This window comes from Hylobates moloch, unplaced genomic scaffold (assembly GCF_009828535.3).
Source record: "Hylobates moloch isolate HMO894 unplaced genomic scaffold, HMol_V3 SCAFFOLD_12, whole genome shotgun sequence".
In the NCBI taxonomy this organism is placed as follows: domain Eukaryota; kingdom Metazoa; phylum Chordata; class Mammalia; order Primates; family Hylobatidae; genus Hylobates; species Hylobates moloch.
The window spans coordinates 23,185,365-23,200,350 of NW_026652287.1; the positions used below are offsets into that span (position 1 = coordinate 23,185,365).

The window sequence follows — 14,986 nt, forward strand, 5'->3', positions numbered from 1 at the left end:
GTGAAGCTTGAAGGAGACACTGTAAGCGCTCAGGTGGTACCATGGTACTCCATCACTAACCTGCTGTGTGACCTCAGGTAAGTCGCTTAGCCTCTCTGAGCCTCAGTTTCCCCATCTGTAAAATGGGAATGATTGCAATACCTACCTACAGGGCAGATTTTCCCAACCTCAGCACTGTTGACGTTGTTGACTGGGTTATTCTGTGTGGTGTGGGGCTGTCTTTTGTTTTGGAGGATGTTTAGTGCCATCTGGCACGGCGGATCCCAGCAAAGGCCCCTGTGCAGGCCCAGCGAGGTGGCCGAGCTCCCTGGTGGGGAGGCCTTCCCCCTCTCCTCCCTGGTCAATCTGTTTGAGGGTGAGGATGGCTCCCCTTCACCCTCACCTGGCACCCAGGACATCCCCAGTCCATGGAGAGATTCAACCTGGGCTCTGCAGCCAGCTGCTCGCGTTTCAGTCCTGGCTCTGTCACTAACCTGCTGTGTGACCTGAGGCAAGTCACTTAGCCTCTCTGAGCCTCAGTTTCCTCATCTGTAGAATGGAAACGATCGCAGTACCTACCTCCATGGCAGGTGTTCTCAGTCTCGGCGCTATTCACATTGTGGGCTGGGTCATTCTTTGTGGTGCGGGGCTGTCTTTTGCTTTGGAGGATGTTTAGTGCCACCCCTGGCCTTGATCTACCAGATGCCAGTAGTGCTCCCTCTCCTGTACAGTTGTGACAACAAAACATGTCATCAGATATTACCAAATGTCCTTAGGGGAGGAGCAGAACTGTCCTTGGCTGAGAACCACTGGTCTGGAGTCATGGTGAGGGCTGGATGAGGCCCCTTGATGGGCACAGCCTGAGCTATGTCATCAGGCGAGGATGGTGATTTAGTTCATAATTATTATTTCATCCTAATTAGAATGCTAATCATGATCACGGCATGACTTGCCCAAAGCCACACAGCAGCCAGACAGGTTGAGGGTTGCTGGGAGGGGATTTGAATCCGGGATTGGCTGGCACCAGAGCCCCCATTTTGGAGTGCCCAGGAACCTAGGGTGCTGTCCAGGCTTAGGGGAGGGCTATCCTTCTGAGGGGAGAAGGGTGCAGGCATAGTGGGGGATGGAAGGACCTTCTTGGCTGCCTTCTCTGGCCTTGGGAGCTCCCTGGGGTGGGGTTCCATTAGACTCTGAGGTGCCATAGTGAGGGGTGCAGTGGATAGAAAAGTATTGACAACACAGAGGATGTGCCTGATGCCTCGTCTCCCCCTGACCTCAGGGCCCCCAGTGAGGTGGACAGGGCCATGCCCAGGAGAGTCTAATCTGCCTCCCACCAATGCCTGTGCCCCTGCAGCTGCCCCTCCTGCCTCAGCAACCCCCCGGCCCCCATTCCTGCAGACCAAAGCCCAAATGCATGTGGCAGCCATGAGGGACTGGGGATCCAGATCCCCCTCTCCTGCCTGGCCAGTCGAAAGGACTTCATGTCTCCAGAGGTCCTAGTAGGTGCTGGAACTGAGTAGGTGCCTCACATGCTGGAGGACCCTAGGAGGAGGCGTGGTCACTCCGGTCTTACAGGTGGGAAAACCACGGGGCAGAGAGAGGAAGTGATTTGCCCATGGTCAAATAGCTAATGACCCAGACAGGAACTGGGTCTGATTTCAGAACCTGTCCTCCTAACTTCTTTCTTCCTTTGGTTATAATAACTGAAAACCCCACTCTATTTACAGATGAGGAAACTGAGGCTCAGGGAGGCTAAGCAACTTACCTGAGGCATTTATTTTTAGTTAGAGTCTTGCTCTGTTGTCCAGGCTGGAGTGCAGTGGCGCCATCTTGGCTCACTGCAACCTCTGCCTCCCAGGTTCAAGGGATTCTCCTGCCTCATCCTCCTAAGTAGCTGGGACTACAGGCACGTGCCACCAAGCCTGGCTAATTTTTGTATTTTTTGTAGAGACGGGGTTTCGCCATGTTAGCCAGGCTGGTCTCAAACTCCTGACTTAAAGTGATCCACGCGCCTCAGCCTCCCAAAGTGCTGGGGTTATAGGCATGAGCTGCTGCGCCCAGCCAAAACCTCACTTTAATCCCAGAAGTGGCACTGGATATATCTGACCTCACTTCCCACTGCCTGCAACCCTATGAAGAAGTGACTACAATTGTACCCATTTTGCAGAGGAGGAAACTGAGGCTTGGGGAGCTCAAGTAATTTACCTAAGATCACGCTACATGTAAATAGCAGAGCTGGGATTAGAACCCAGGCCTGAATGACTCCAAAGGCCAGGCTCTCTCTCCCTGTTGGTGTCCAAAGGGAAGCCCGCCCCCAGTGGGAGCTCTGACCCTCTGTGTCCTGCTGCGCCCACTAAGGGAGGCCTCTTGCTGTGTCCCCACCTCTCTGGTCCAAGCCTTCCCTCCTGGAAGCCACAGAACAAACAAGGTGGAAACTAGTTTATTTGTTTTTCTACGTGCGTATTGGGTGGGAAGGGTGAGATGTACAAGAGAGGGCTTTTCAGACATGCCCCTGCCTCCCGGGTGGGGTGGTAAAAGTTCCAGGAAACTCACCCTTGGTTCCCAAACCCGCCTGGCTGGCACCATGCTACAGAGAACAGGGGGCCGACAGCCAACCAGTGGGGCCTTGCCCCTCCCTTGCACTGACTCCTGGCTAAGCACTGGACCCGGGAGCCAGAGAGACATGGTTCAAGTCCAGCCCTTCTTCCTGCAAGCTGTTTGCTGCCTTTGAAAGCTGCTTCCTCATCTGAGAAATGGGAACAAATGACATCTTTGTCATAAAGTTGTTCATTTGTGTGAGGACTCAGGGATGAACAAGACAGATACATTTCCTGCCTCCTGGTGCCCACAGCCTGGGAATGAACCATCCCGTGAACAGCTGGGATAAAGCTTCCGAGGAGACAAGCATGGATCCTGGGAGCGAGTGTGTGCAGGCCAGGGAGGGCTGTCCAGGGGAGCCCAGTTGAGCTGGAACACCAGTGGGGAGGAGTTGACCAGGCAAAGATGCAGGGAGGGATCAGCACTTTGCACCGGGGAGTGGAGTTTGTGCACTGGGGAAGTCAACTCAAGTCTTGGAGCCTCAGTTTCCTGTTCTGTAAAATGGGGATCATCATGACGGTGTTTGATGAGGAAACAGGACTGCCGGCCCACGCAGCGAGTCCACATGGATTTTCTGAGCCCCTCCTGTGCCTGAAGCCCACAGTTAATGGTTCTGCCTTAGCAGGTGCTTACCACGTGCCAGGCACTGCGCTGCACTGGCCCCTGGACTGCATGTTCTACCCATGAGGCTTGGATATCCCCATCTTACAGATCAGGAAACAGGCTATGAAATGTCGACTTGCTCAGTGTCATGGAATGACCAAGTATGGAGCCTGGATTTGAACTTGGCTCTCTGGGGCTCCAAAGCTGGCTTTCTTGGTCAGCAGTAGGGTCTGGGATCCAAGTATGGGGTCCCAGCTTCTTGACCCTGAAGTCCACCCTCTTTCAGCTAATGCTCAGGGTAGTTGGACCTGGGGCTAATTTGTGTTTCCAGGTTCCTGAAAGAGGCTCCTGTTGCAGTTCCTGCCTGAGGCTGGCGGCCAACCACATCTGGGAGTGGCCTCCCTGCGCCCCTGTCATTACAACGGTGGCTTTGAAGCAGCTGGCAGCACTGCTGCTTGTCCACGTGGGAGGGGGCTTCCTGGAGCCCCCACCACTGGCCAGGTTCTGCCTGACTCCCCTTTCATTCCCTTGCAGGCTGAGCAGTGCAGACGGGCCTGGGGCAGGCATGGCGGATTCCAGCGAAGGCCCTCGCACGGGGCCTGGGGAGGTGGCTGAGCTCCCTGGGGATGAGAGTGGTACCCCAGGCGGGGAGGCTTTTCCTCTCTCCTCCCTGGCCAATCTGTTTGAGGGGGAGGATGGCTCCCCTTCACCCTTACCGGCTGATGCCAGTCGCCCTGCTGGCCCAGGCGATGGGCGACCAAATCTGCGCATGAAGTTCCAGGGCGCCTTCCGCAAGGGGGTGCCCAACCCCATCGATCTGCTGGAGTCCACCCTGTATGAGTCCTCGGTGGTGCCTGGGCCCAAGAAAGCACCCATGGACTCACTCTTTGACTACGGCACCTATCGTCACCACCCCAGTGACAACAAGAGGTGGAGGAAGAAGATCATAGAGTGAGTATTGTTAGCTTCCTGGCCAGTGGTCTCCTCCTCTGTTTCTATTCACCCATTCATCATCCACCCCTCTATCCTATTATCCACCCATCCGTCGATTCATCCATCCATCCATCTATCCATCCAATCATCCATACATCTATCCATCCATCTATTCATCTCCCTATCCATATATCATCCATCCATCCATCCATCCAACCACCCATCTATTCATCCATCCATCCAACCATCCATACATCTATCCATCGATCCATTCATCTCTCCATCCATATATCATCCATCCATCCATCCATCCATCATCCAGCCATCTATCATCTATCCATCCACCCATCATCCATCATCCATCCATCCATCTATTCATCTATACATCATCCTTCCATCTGTCCATCTATTCATCTATCCATCATTATTCCATCTGTCCATCTATCTATTATCCATCCATCTATCCATCTACCCATCATCCATCCATCCATTCATCCATCATCCTTCCATCTGTCTATCTATTCATCTATTAATCATTCCATCTGTCCATCTATCCATTAATCTATCCATCCATCCATATATCATCCATCCATCCATCCATCCATCCATCCATCCATCCATATACCCATCTATCCATCATCCATCCATCTATTCATCATCCATCTATTAATCCATCATCCATTACTCTACCCATTTACCCCTCTGTCTACCCTTCTATAGGACATTTGTCTGTTCATCCATTCATTCATCCATTCACCCATTTACCCATTCACCCATCCACCTACTCATTTATACAACTATTTACTCATCTAACTCTCCATTTATTCATCTGCTTTTCTTTTCTTTTTGAGATGGACTCTTGCTCTGTTGCCCAGGCTGGAGTGCAATGGCATAATCTTGGCTCACTGAAACCTCCACCTCCTGGGTTCAAGCAATTCTCCTGTCTCAGCCTCCTGAGTAGCCGGGATTACAGGCACCCACCACCACATCCAGTTAATTTTTTTTGTATTTTTAGTAGAGACAGGTTTTCACCATCTTGGCCAGGCTGATCTCGAACTCCTGACCTCGTGATCCACCTGCCTTGGCCTCCCAAAGTGTTGGGATTATAGGCGTGAGCCACCGCGCTCTGCCTCATCTTTTTTTATTCACCTACATATCCACGTACTTGTCTGCCCCCATTCACCTACTTGTCTGTCCATCTCTTCACCTACACATCCAGCCTTCCATTTGTTTATTATCTTCTTATTTATACATCTGTTCATCCATCCATCCATCCATCCATCCATCCATCCATCCATCCATTTATCCATCTATCATCTACTCATTCATTTACCCAGATGCCCATCTTTCCACTTTTTTGTCCACCTATCTAATCTATCCATCCATTGTCCACTCATTAAAATATCTATCTACCCATCTACCCATCTGTCAGCCATCTGTCCAGCCATACACCCATATAACCAACCTTCCATTCATCTACCATTTTCTCATCTGAATGTCATTTCATCCTCTCACCTACCCACTGTTTCTATTCATCTAGCCATTCAGCTATCAAACTATTCATTATTCATTCATTCATTCCATTTCTCATGCTTGATTGCTCACCTGCCTGCCGTCCTTCTTTCCTTCCTCTCCTTCTCTCTTCTAACCACCAATTCATTCACCCAGATCTCTGTCCATCCATTTGTCCATTCACTCCTTTGTTTGCTTAGTCACTGACTCATTTATTCATTTGCTCATCTTTTCTTCCATTTTTGCATCTATTCATCCATCCGTCTCCCTACCTTCTCTTCCTGGTACACATCCAGCTGCCCCTCCTGGGTCTTCTTCAATCATCACCTCCATTCCTGGCCATCCAGTGGCTTTCCTGAGGCTTAGAAAGAGCTGGAAACCCCAAGGCATTCAACCTTTCTTTCCCATAATGACAGCCTTGCTGAAAGAAAAGACAGAGTGGAGAGAAGCCCTGGATGGGGTGACAGCATGTGGCCCCTATGACACATTCCATGCCAGGCCTAGCTGGGGACAGGGAGCCTCCAGCCCCCTTGACCACCTTGTCTGGTCCCCATCCTCCCCCAGTGTGTTATGCTGGCATCTGCATGTGTTTTGTGTGGCACTCTGCAAACTCAGGCATCCTGGGCTCTGTTTCCAGCATGACCCTATTGTCTGTCACTTGCAGACTCCCTGCTTTGTGAGGTTGAGCCCTCCCTCCTGGTCCTTTAGGAAGCCCGGGGACTTCCACAAGCTTTTGGCAGTTTGGGGGAGGGAGCAGGACTTGCAGTCTCCTAGCCAGCTCCTCCTGAGCCTCAGCAGGCCCTGCTGAACTGTATCCTTTCTAGGTCCCAGCCCTGCTGTCCCTAATGTGCCCTGAATTGACCCTTTCCTCAACTGCTTCATGAAATCTCCTCTTGGTGGCCTCTGTGTGTGTCCTGGAGGATGGTCCTGAGGTCTGAAGATGGCCTGGACTTGCCTGGTCCTCCTCTGTCCCCCTTGCTGGCCACGGATTCATTTATCTCTTGGATGGAGCCGATTCACCTTCGCAGCCCTTGCTTGGTCAAGAGCCGCCCCCTTTATTTATTCACAGAGTCATTGATTCATTCAGATGTTTCATTTTCTTTTCTTTTCTTTTTTTTCTGAGACAGGGTCTTGCTCTGTCACTCAGGCTGGAGTGCAGTGGCACTATCTTGGCTCACTGCAACCTCCACCTCCCAGATTCAAGCGATTCTCCAGCCTCAGCCTCCGGGGTAGCTGGAACTACAGGTGTGCACCACCACAACCGGCTAATTTTTGTATTTTTAGTAGAGACAGGGTTTTACCATGTTGGCCAGGCTAGTCTTGAACTACTGACCTCAAGTGACCTGCCCACCTCGGCCTCCCAAAATGCTGGGATTACAGGCGTGAGCCACCGCACCTGGCCAATGGATGTTTCTTGAGTGCACACTATCTGCCAGTCAGTGGGGTTGGCCCTGAGGGTTCAGGCTGAGCCAGACCAGATCCACCTGTACTCAGGCGGCACTTTCTGTTTAGAGGGTGAGACAGGCAAGAAGCAAGTAGCTGAGCACATGGATGTGCCATGTGAGTTGGGGGAGGTGCTGAAGTTAGAGTGGGTGGATACAAGAAAGGTAATCCAGGAGGGCTTCTTGGAGGAGTCAACATTTAAGCCCAAAGCTAAAGGTCGGGAAGGGGCGGTCACAGAGAGGGAGGGAAGGGTGTTCTAGGTGGAGAGAAATGTGAGTGCAAGGGCCTAAGGCTGGAGAGGGCTCTGCAGATGTCTCCAAGGAACAGGGCCTCACAGTCGTCTGTGTGCTGAAAAATCTGTACAACCTTTGCTCAGAGGTGGAAACTAAGGGCCAGAGCAGCAGAGTGCCCAATGTTCCCATACTTCTGTCCCCAAGCCCTCCCAGGTCCTGTTGAAAGCTGGTGGGCTCTGTATCTCCCCTTCCCCTCCCTCAGACCCCTCCTGCAAGCCCTCCTCCCCACCCCTACCCCAGGAAGTCCAGGCTGGTGGAGTAAGTGGGGCATGGCTGAGCCCTGAAGGCTGCCTCAGTGAGATCTGGTGGGGGCAGTATTGCTTTTTATTTTTTGGCTCAAAGGTCAAAGTTCAGGAAGAGGTAAAGTGGGGGCTGCCTAAGTGCCCTCATTAGAGGCTGTATCTGTGCCTGTGCCCCTGTCAACAGGAGATCACCTCTTACCCTACTGTGGATGCTAACGACCCCCTTTGCCAGTACCTGCCCTGAGATAGAAAATCTCAACCCTTGGCGAAGAGGAAGGGAGGAGAGTAGCTGTCCCCTTCTCATGGCAAGACAGGCTGGGTATAGCCAGATGCCAGCTTTGTTCACCCTTGCAACCCTGTCCCACCTGCTTCCACAACCTTCCCTGGCCTCAGTTTCCCCAACTGCATTCCCCCTTCCCCTCTGGCCCTGCTGCCTCTTGTTAGGGTTTTCTCTGTTCCCCTACTCTCCCCTTTTCTCCCTCCCAGACCCTGTGCCTCCATCTTCCTCCTTCTCTTTAGTCTCTTATTCATTGAACAGAGTCTTACTGCATCCCAAGATGTGCCAGGCACTGGGCCAGGTAAGAATGTGACAGAGAGAGCATTCCTGCCTTGTAGTGGCCCTGGGCTAGCTCTTTCTCTCAGAACCTAGCATATAATAGGTGCCGAAATAATGTTTGTTGAATGACTGAATGAGTGTCTCCAAGCCCTCCAGCTCTTAGTGTCTGTTTCCTTCCTTTCTCTCTCTATCTCTTCTCTTCCCAGCCCTCTCTGTGCCACACACTTCCTCCATCTGCCTCTGTAGCCCCACATCTCTCCCATGCACATACAAGCTCCAGACACACAGTAGGCACTCATTAATAATGGTAATATCAACTAACATTTATTGAATGTTTACCGTGGGGTGGGCCATGGGCAAGTACATATGAGCATGGCCTCATTTGTCTCAAATGTTTGTTGAATGAATAAATTAATGGGTTAGTTATGGAATGAATGGATGAACTGTGGTGGGTGGGTGGATGGATGGATGGATGAATGGGCAGATGGATGGATGAGTGATGGATGGATGGATGGATGGATGGGTGAGTGGATGGGTAGATAGATGGATGGACGGATGAATGATGGATGGATGGGTGGATAGATGGAGGAGTGGGTGGATGAGTGATGGTTGGATGGATAGGTGGGTGGATGGGTAGATGGATGGAAGGATGGATAAGTGATGGATGGATGGGTGGATAGATGGATGAGTAGGTGGATAGGTAGATGGATAGACGAGTGATGGATGATGGATGGATAGATGGATGGGTGAATAGATGTATGGGCAGTCTGTGCATTTCTTTCTGTTTGTCTCCACCCAACACACAGTAGGTACTAGGTATAGTTTGTTGGATAAAACTTTCCTTAGTTTTTACATCTGCCCCATCTACCTCACCCTGTTCCTTGTAGGGCTTCAGCTGCCCGCACCCCGCCACAGTCTCTGGGTCCCTAAGGCCAGGGACAGTGGGGCAGACAGGGGATGAGCCCTCCCATCAACTTGCCTCCCTACCTCCTCCAGGAAGCAGCCGCAGAGCCCCAAAGCCCCTGCCCCTCAGCCGCCCCCCATCCTCAAAGTCTTCAACCGGCCCATCCTCTTTGACATCGTGTCCCGGGGCTCCACTGCCGACCTGGACGGGCTGCTCCCCTTCCTGCTGACCCACAAGAAACGCCTAACTGATGAGGAGTTTCGAGGTGAGCCACCCAGATGGGCATAGCCAGTGGGACAGCCAGGGGTGTGGGGGAAGCCTGGCATTGGGGGCCCCCTTTCCCCTCAGCTTCTTTCTTTGGGTCAGTGGACTGCATTGGCCTGGAAAGTGCACCGGACAGGGAGTCTGGTCCTGTGTGTCCTTCCCCATGTTACTTAACCTCTCTGGGCCTCAGCTACCTCCATTTATTCATTCTTTCATTCATTCAGCCCTTATGTATGAAAAGGTTAGTGTAGTGGGTAAGCAGAGTCCACCTACCTGGGTTCAGAGCCTACCTTTACCACTTAAGCAATGTGTGACCTCTCTGAGCCTCCGTTTCCTCATCTGTAAACTGGGGAATAATCACAGCATACTCCTGGCTCTGCAGAGCTCTCCTGGCTCTCATCCCACAAAGAGCCCAGCGCAGGCAGCTGGAGTCCTGGAGCTCCTGCACCCCTGAGGGAAGGTCTGGAGGGATGGGCAGGGTGTCCAGGCTGGTAGTCCTGATTCTACTTCTTGGGGTCTGCTCCACCCCAGCCCAGCTTTAGGGCTCCACTTCCTAGGCTGAAGCCCCAGCCCAGAGAGCTCACCCTTCAGCCTTGTCCAGATTCAAAACACCCGCCTCAGGACACCTGCACCCTCCACAGCCCCAGGCCTTACCTGTGAACACCTGCACCCAAATCAGCCACCTGCGATGTGCTGGGTTCTAGGTAAGCCATTATTAAACTGGCCGTGATCTCACAAGTCAAGATACCATGTCAAGAATTGTGACACCAAGGCTGGGCATGGTGGCTCACACCTGTAATCCCAGCACTTTGGGAGGCCAAGGCAGGAGGGTTGCATGAGCCTGGGAGGCTGAGGCTGCAGTGAGCTGTGATCATGCCACTGCACTCCAGCCTGGGTGACAGACAGGAAAAAAAAAAAAGAATTGTGATACCTGCTATGAAGAAGGGCCCATCTTGGAAGGCGGACCATGGTTGGTCTACAGCCTAAGTCTGAGGAGGCTTCAGGGATGTCAGAGATGATCTCTGCTCACGGCACCTGCAACTCCCGCCTCCTGGTTCAATAGTTTTCTGCCTCAGCCTCCAAAGTTGGGTTACAGGATGTGCACCTTTTAGTAGAGACGGGGGTCTCTCCACGTTGGTCAGGTTGGTCTCAAACTCCCGACCTCAGGTGATCCGCCCGCCTTGGCCTCCCGAAGTGCTGGGATTACAGGCATGAGCCACTGTGCCCAGCCAGAAGAGGACATTTTTTAAGATTTCAGTTACTTTAAGTAAATTAAGTTCCCAAACAGGGTGAACAAGTCTGTGCTACATCATCCACATATACCTTTATCAACCTGTTTTTTTTTTTTTTTTTTTTTTTGAGATAGGGTCTCATTCTGTCACCCAGGCTGGAATGCTGTGGTGTGATCACAGCTCCCTGCAGCCTTGAACTTCTGGCCTCAAGCAATCCTCCTGCTTCAGCCTCCAGAGTAGTTGGGACTACAGGTGCAAGCTACCATGCCTGACTAAATTTTTTTTTCTTTTTTTTTTAAGAGACAGGTCTCACTATGTTGCCCAGGCTGGTATCAAACTCCTGGCTTCAAGCGATCCTCCTGCCTCAGCCTCCCAAAGTGCTGGGATTATAGGCATGAGCCATTGAGGCTGGCCTCAACCTCATTCTTACCCTGAAACAATACGATGCAGTATCATTGTGTCCATCAGGAAACAATTGCTGGAGCCTGGCATGGTGGCTCATGCCTATAATCCCAGCACTTTGGGAGGCCAAGGTGGGTGTATCACCTAAGGTCAGGAGTTTGAGACCAGCCTTGCCAACATGGTAAAACACTGTCTCTACTAAAAATACAAAAAAAAAAAAAAAAAAAAAAGAGCCAGGCTTAGTGGCACACACCTGTAATTTCAGCTACTTAGGAAGCTGAGCCAGGAGAATCACTTGAACCTGGGAGGTAGAGGTTGCAGTGAGCCGAGATTGCACCACTGCACTCCAGCCTGGGCGAAAGTGCGAGGCTCTGTCTCAAAAAACAAATAAACAAAAAGACAGTTGCTGGATTTATGAAAAATATTCATTCGTGGTTCCCGGCCAGGCAATGTGGACTCGTTTGGAGGCACAAGTTTAGAGCTGTGGGAGGATGGGGCTTCTCTCTGCTCCTGGAGTAGCTCAGTGATGGCATGAATGATCTCATTCGCAGATAACCCATGTTTAAGCCCTGGCCAGATGAAATGGCCTCTCCTGGTCCACCAAGTACGTGAGGCAAAGGTGGGGAATCTTGGGGTAGAGCTAATCCTGGGAGACGGATGCTGGCACCTGTGCCTTTAGCACCAGGCTGGCTTGTCAAGGCCTCTGGCTTCTCCTGAATTCAGGACTGAGTCGGGGGCTCTTATCATAGTCCAGGAACCCCCAGACGCATGTGTGTCTGTGCATGAGTGTGGGTGGGGGACTCTAAGATAGGCTTAGGAGGTGGGTCTCTGAAATTGCAGAGGCTAGTATATGTGCATAGAGGGAGACTTACTGTGAGGTCCATGATACTAATTAAGTGCCAGGGCCCCCGGCTAAGGCCCTTTCTGAGGTCCTCGACCTAGTCCACGTCCCACAAAACCTGGATCCGTTCCTGCATGGCTAAAGGGTCATGAGCTCATCCGATTATCAGGGAAGTCTGGGACACCCTCCCGTGCCCCCACCTCCCCTCCGCAGAGTTTCACAACCTCCAATTTGGCAATTGTCAATTTAGAGCCCCTGGCCACAGCAGCCCACCCTGGGCAGAGCCACTTCGCCACCTGGTGGCTTGTTCCTGGAACTGCATGTTCCACCTCATCTCTGGGAAGATCCTGCTCCTGACATCTCCTCCCAGGACCCAGGCGTCCCCGCCCTGGGTCTATAACCTGTGTCTGAAAGCCCGAATCCAGGGTCTCTAGTTCCACTTTGGGTCACCTATGGTTTGGAATTACCTGGGGTGCCCAGCTCTCCCCTTCATTCAATGTGTGTTAACTCAGCAAATGGTTGTTGGGCACCTACCACATACCCGGCACTGTGCTTGGCAGAGGCTGAACGATAGTGAGCAAAGCAGACATCACCCTGCCCTCAAGGTGCCCACAGGCTCCTGGACAGGACCAGCATTGACCAAGCAACCACAGAAATAAACACACAGTTATGAACTGTAACAGGTGTCAACAAAAGGCTGTACTGGAGGATTTGACCTAGTCAGGGAAAATCCAGGAGAGCTTCCTGGAGGAGGTGACACTTGAGCAGAGTCTGAGTGAGTTGCAGTTAACCAGGTGAAAAGAGGAGGGAGGAATGTTTCGGTTTGGTTGGGGGTTCAGAGACAGCAGGTGCAAAGACCCTGTAGTTCACCGTGGTCAGTTGCTGTCTGAAATGACCATTCCAGCTGCTATATGGAAAGTGGAGGAAGGAAGGCCAGAGAGGCTGGGGGAAATGGGGAAATGAGGGAGGTGTCTTAGGCATGTGAGAGGGACGGTGGCTGGGCCATATTATTCCATGAGAGGGATGGTGTCGCCTCTGAGCTGGGCGCCAGGTGGACAGCGGGAAAGCAACTGGGAACGAGGCTTGTCCCAAACAACCCTGCTCCTGGAAGGCCTGAGACTAGAATTCAGGTCTCTTGAGTCTGCCTCACTGATTCCTGGCATTTAGGGAGACGGTTCCTAAATCCCGTCTCATGGATTGATAACAGCAACAGTAATATTTATCAAAGACTCCTATCTGCCTGGTACTGGGCTAATCAACAAATACTGATTAGCTCTTCAATTTCCCTTCATAGCTTTAATTTAGCCAGAAAGGACCCTAAACAGAGAAATGGTCATACAGCTGTCGGGAGCAAAGCCAGGCCTCAAACCCAAGGTGCCTGGCTTCAGAACGGGCACCTGAACCCACACCTGTGTCTCCCACCCTCTGGCCATTCCTGAGCCCCTGGCTGATTTTGCCCTGTCCTTGATTCACAGGGGAGTTTTCAACTTACTCTTCTGAGATATAAATCAACTCAGGTAACCATAAAAATAGCTACAGCAGAAAGAAACTTGCAAAGAGACATCAGCAAGCGTTAGTGGGAGGCGTTAAGAACCCGCTAGTACCAAACGGAGAGTTGACTTCATGAGAAAGATTCGATAGTGGATGAAACCTTCAGGGTTATTATTGTTGCACCCCCTAGAACCCCCAAGATTCTCTCCTGGATCCCCTAAGGTCAGTTGACATCCACTGTGGCACACAGTCCCACACTTTGGGGAGCGCTGCACCCCTCCACTCCCTTCTAGGGGCACCAGTGTAAATGCTTCATGGGAAAAGGATTCGATGCTCTGACAGGTGGGTGAATGCTGCCTAGTGTGTCTTGCTTTTAGAGACTCACAGTCCCTGTTAGTGTATGAAAGGCTCTGAGAAGTCCTGTAGTAAGGAATTATGATTGGCTTTGTTTAACCCAGCATTCTCACCATTTATTTGTTTATGAAGCACTTAACATAAATCTTTTCAAGGACCGGGTGTGGTGGCTCACACCTGTAATCCCAGCACTTTGGAAGGCTGAGGTGGGAGGAGCACTTGAGGCCAGGTGTTTGAGACCAGCCTGGGTAACAGAGTGAGATCCCTTCTCTATGAAAATAAAAATTAAAAAATTAGTTGAGCATGGAGGTGCACACCTGTAGTCTTAGCTGCCACTTGGGAGGCTGAGGTGGGAGGGTCACTTGAGTCCAGGAATCGGAGGCTGCAATGAGCTAGGATTGCACCACTATACTCCAGCCTGGATGACAGAGCGAGACCCTCTCTCTCAAAAAAAAGGATATTAATAAATAAAAATAGATAAAAAATCTTCCCAAATAAGATTAATTAAATAAATACCAATCTGTAGGCTGAAGCCTCTCACATTTCAAAGCACCTAACCCCATGAGTTTATTGTACCCTCTCAGCACCACTAGAGGCAGAAAGATGAGTGGCCCTGGGTCCCCACTAGACAGATGAGGAAACAGGCTCAGAGAGGAGATGTTGACAGCCAGGACGTCTGAACCCCTACCCAGTGCTCTGTACCCCGATGCGTAGAAGTTCAAGGCCATGGGCTGGAGCGCCGCGTCATCTTGTATGTCTCTCCTGCTAGAGCCATCTACAGGGAAGACCTGCCTGCCCAAGGCCTTGCTGAACCTGAGCAACGGCCGCAACGACACCATCCCTGTGCTGCTGGACATCGCGGAGCGCACCGGCAACATGCGGGAGTTCATTAACTCGCCCTTCCGCGACATCTACTATCGAGGTGGGGCCCCGGGCTGGGCAGGGGTGCCACGGGGGCTGATGGAGACACTGTCCTTTGCTTGTCTGACCCCTGGGAGCTTTGATCTGGGCCTAAGTGCCAGCATGTACCCAGGACCTGACGGATGGATGGATGGATGGATGGATGGATGGATGGATGGATGGATGAAGGAACAGTAACTACCCCTTCCAACTTTGTTTCGAGTTTCAGAATAGAAGATTCCACTGGGTGCGGTGGCTCTTACCTGTAATCCCAGCACTTTGGGAGGCCAAGGGGGGCAGATCGCTTGAGCCCAGGAGTTCAAGACCAGCGTGGGCAACATGGTGGAATCCTGTCTCGACAAAAGATACAAAAAAAAAAAAAAAAGGCCGGGTGCGGTGGCTCACACCTGTAATCCCAGCACTTTGGGAGGCTGAGGCA

General features: G+C 51.7%; 1 protein-coding gene across 1 annotated transcript in view; it reads left to right on the top strand.

Annotated features, from left to right (window-relative positions):
• Positions 1–3,745: 3,745 nt before the first annotated feature.
• TRPV4 (transient receptor potential cation channel subfamily V member 4) overlaps positions 3,746–14,986 on the top strand; it is a 35,352-nt gene continuing 24,111 nt past the window's right edge. The window contains exons 1-3 of the mRNA XM_058425404.1: positions 3,746–4,131; positions 9,156–9,328; positions 14,417–14,569. Of these exons, the coding sequence (XP_058281387.1) occupies positions 3,746–4,131; positions 9,156–9,328; positions 14,417–14,569 (712 nt within the window). The remainder of the gene's footprint in view (positions 4,132–9,155; positions 9,329–14,416; positions 14,570–14,986) is intronic.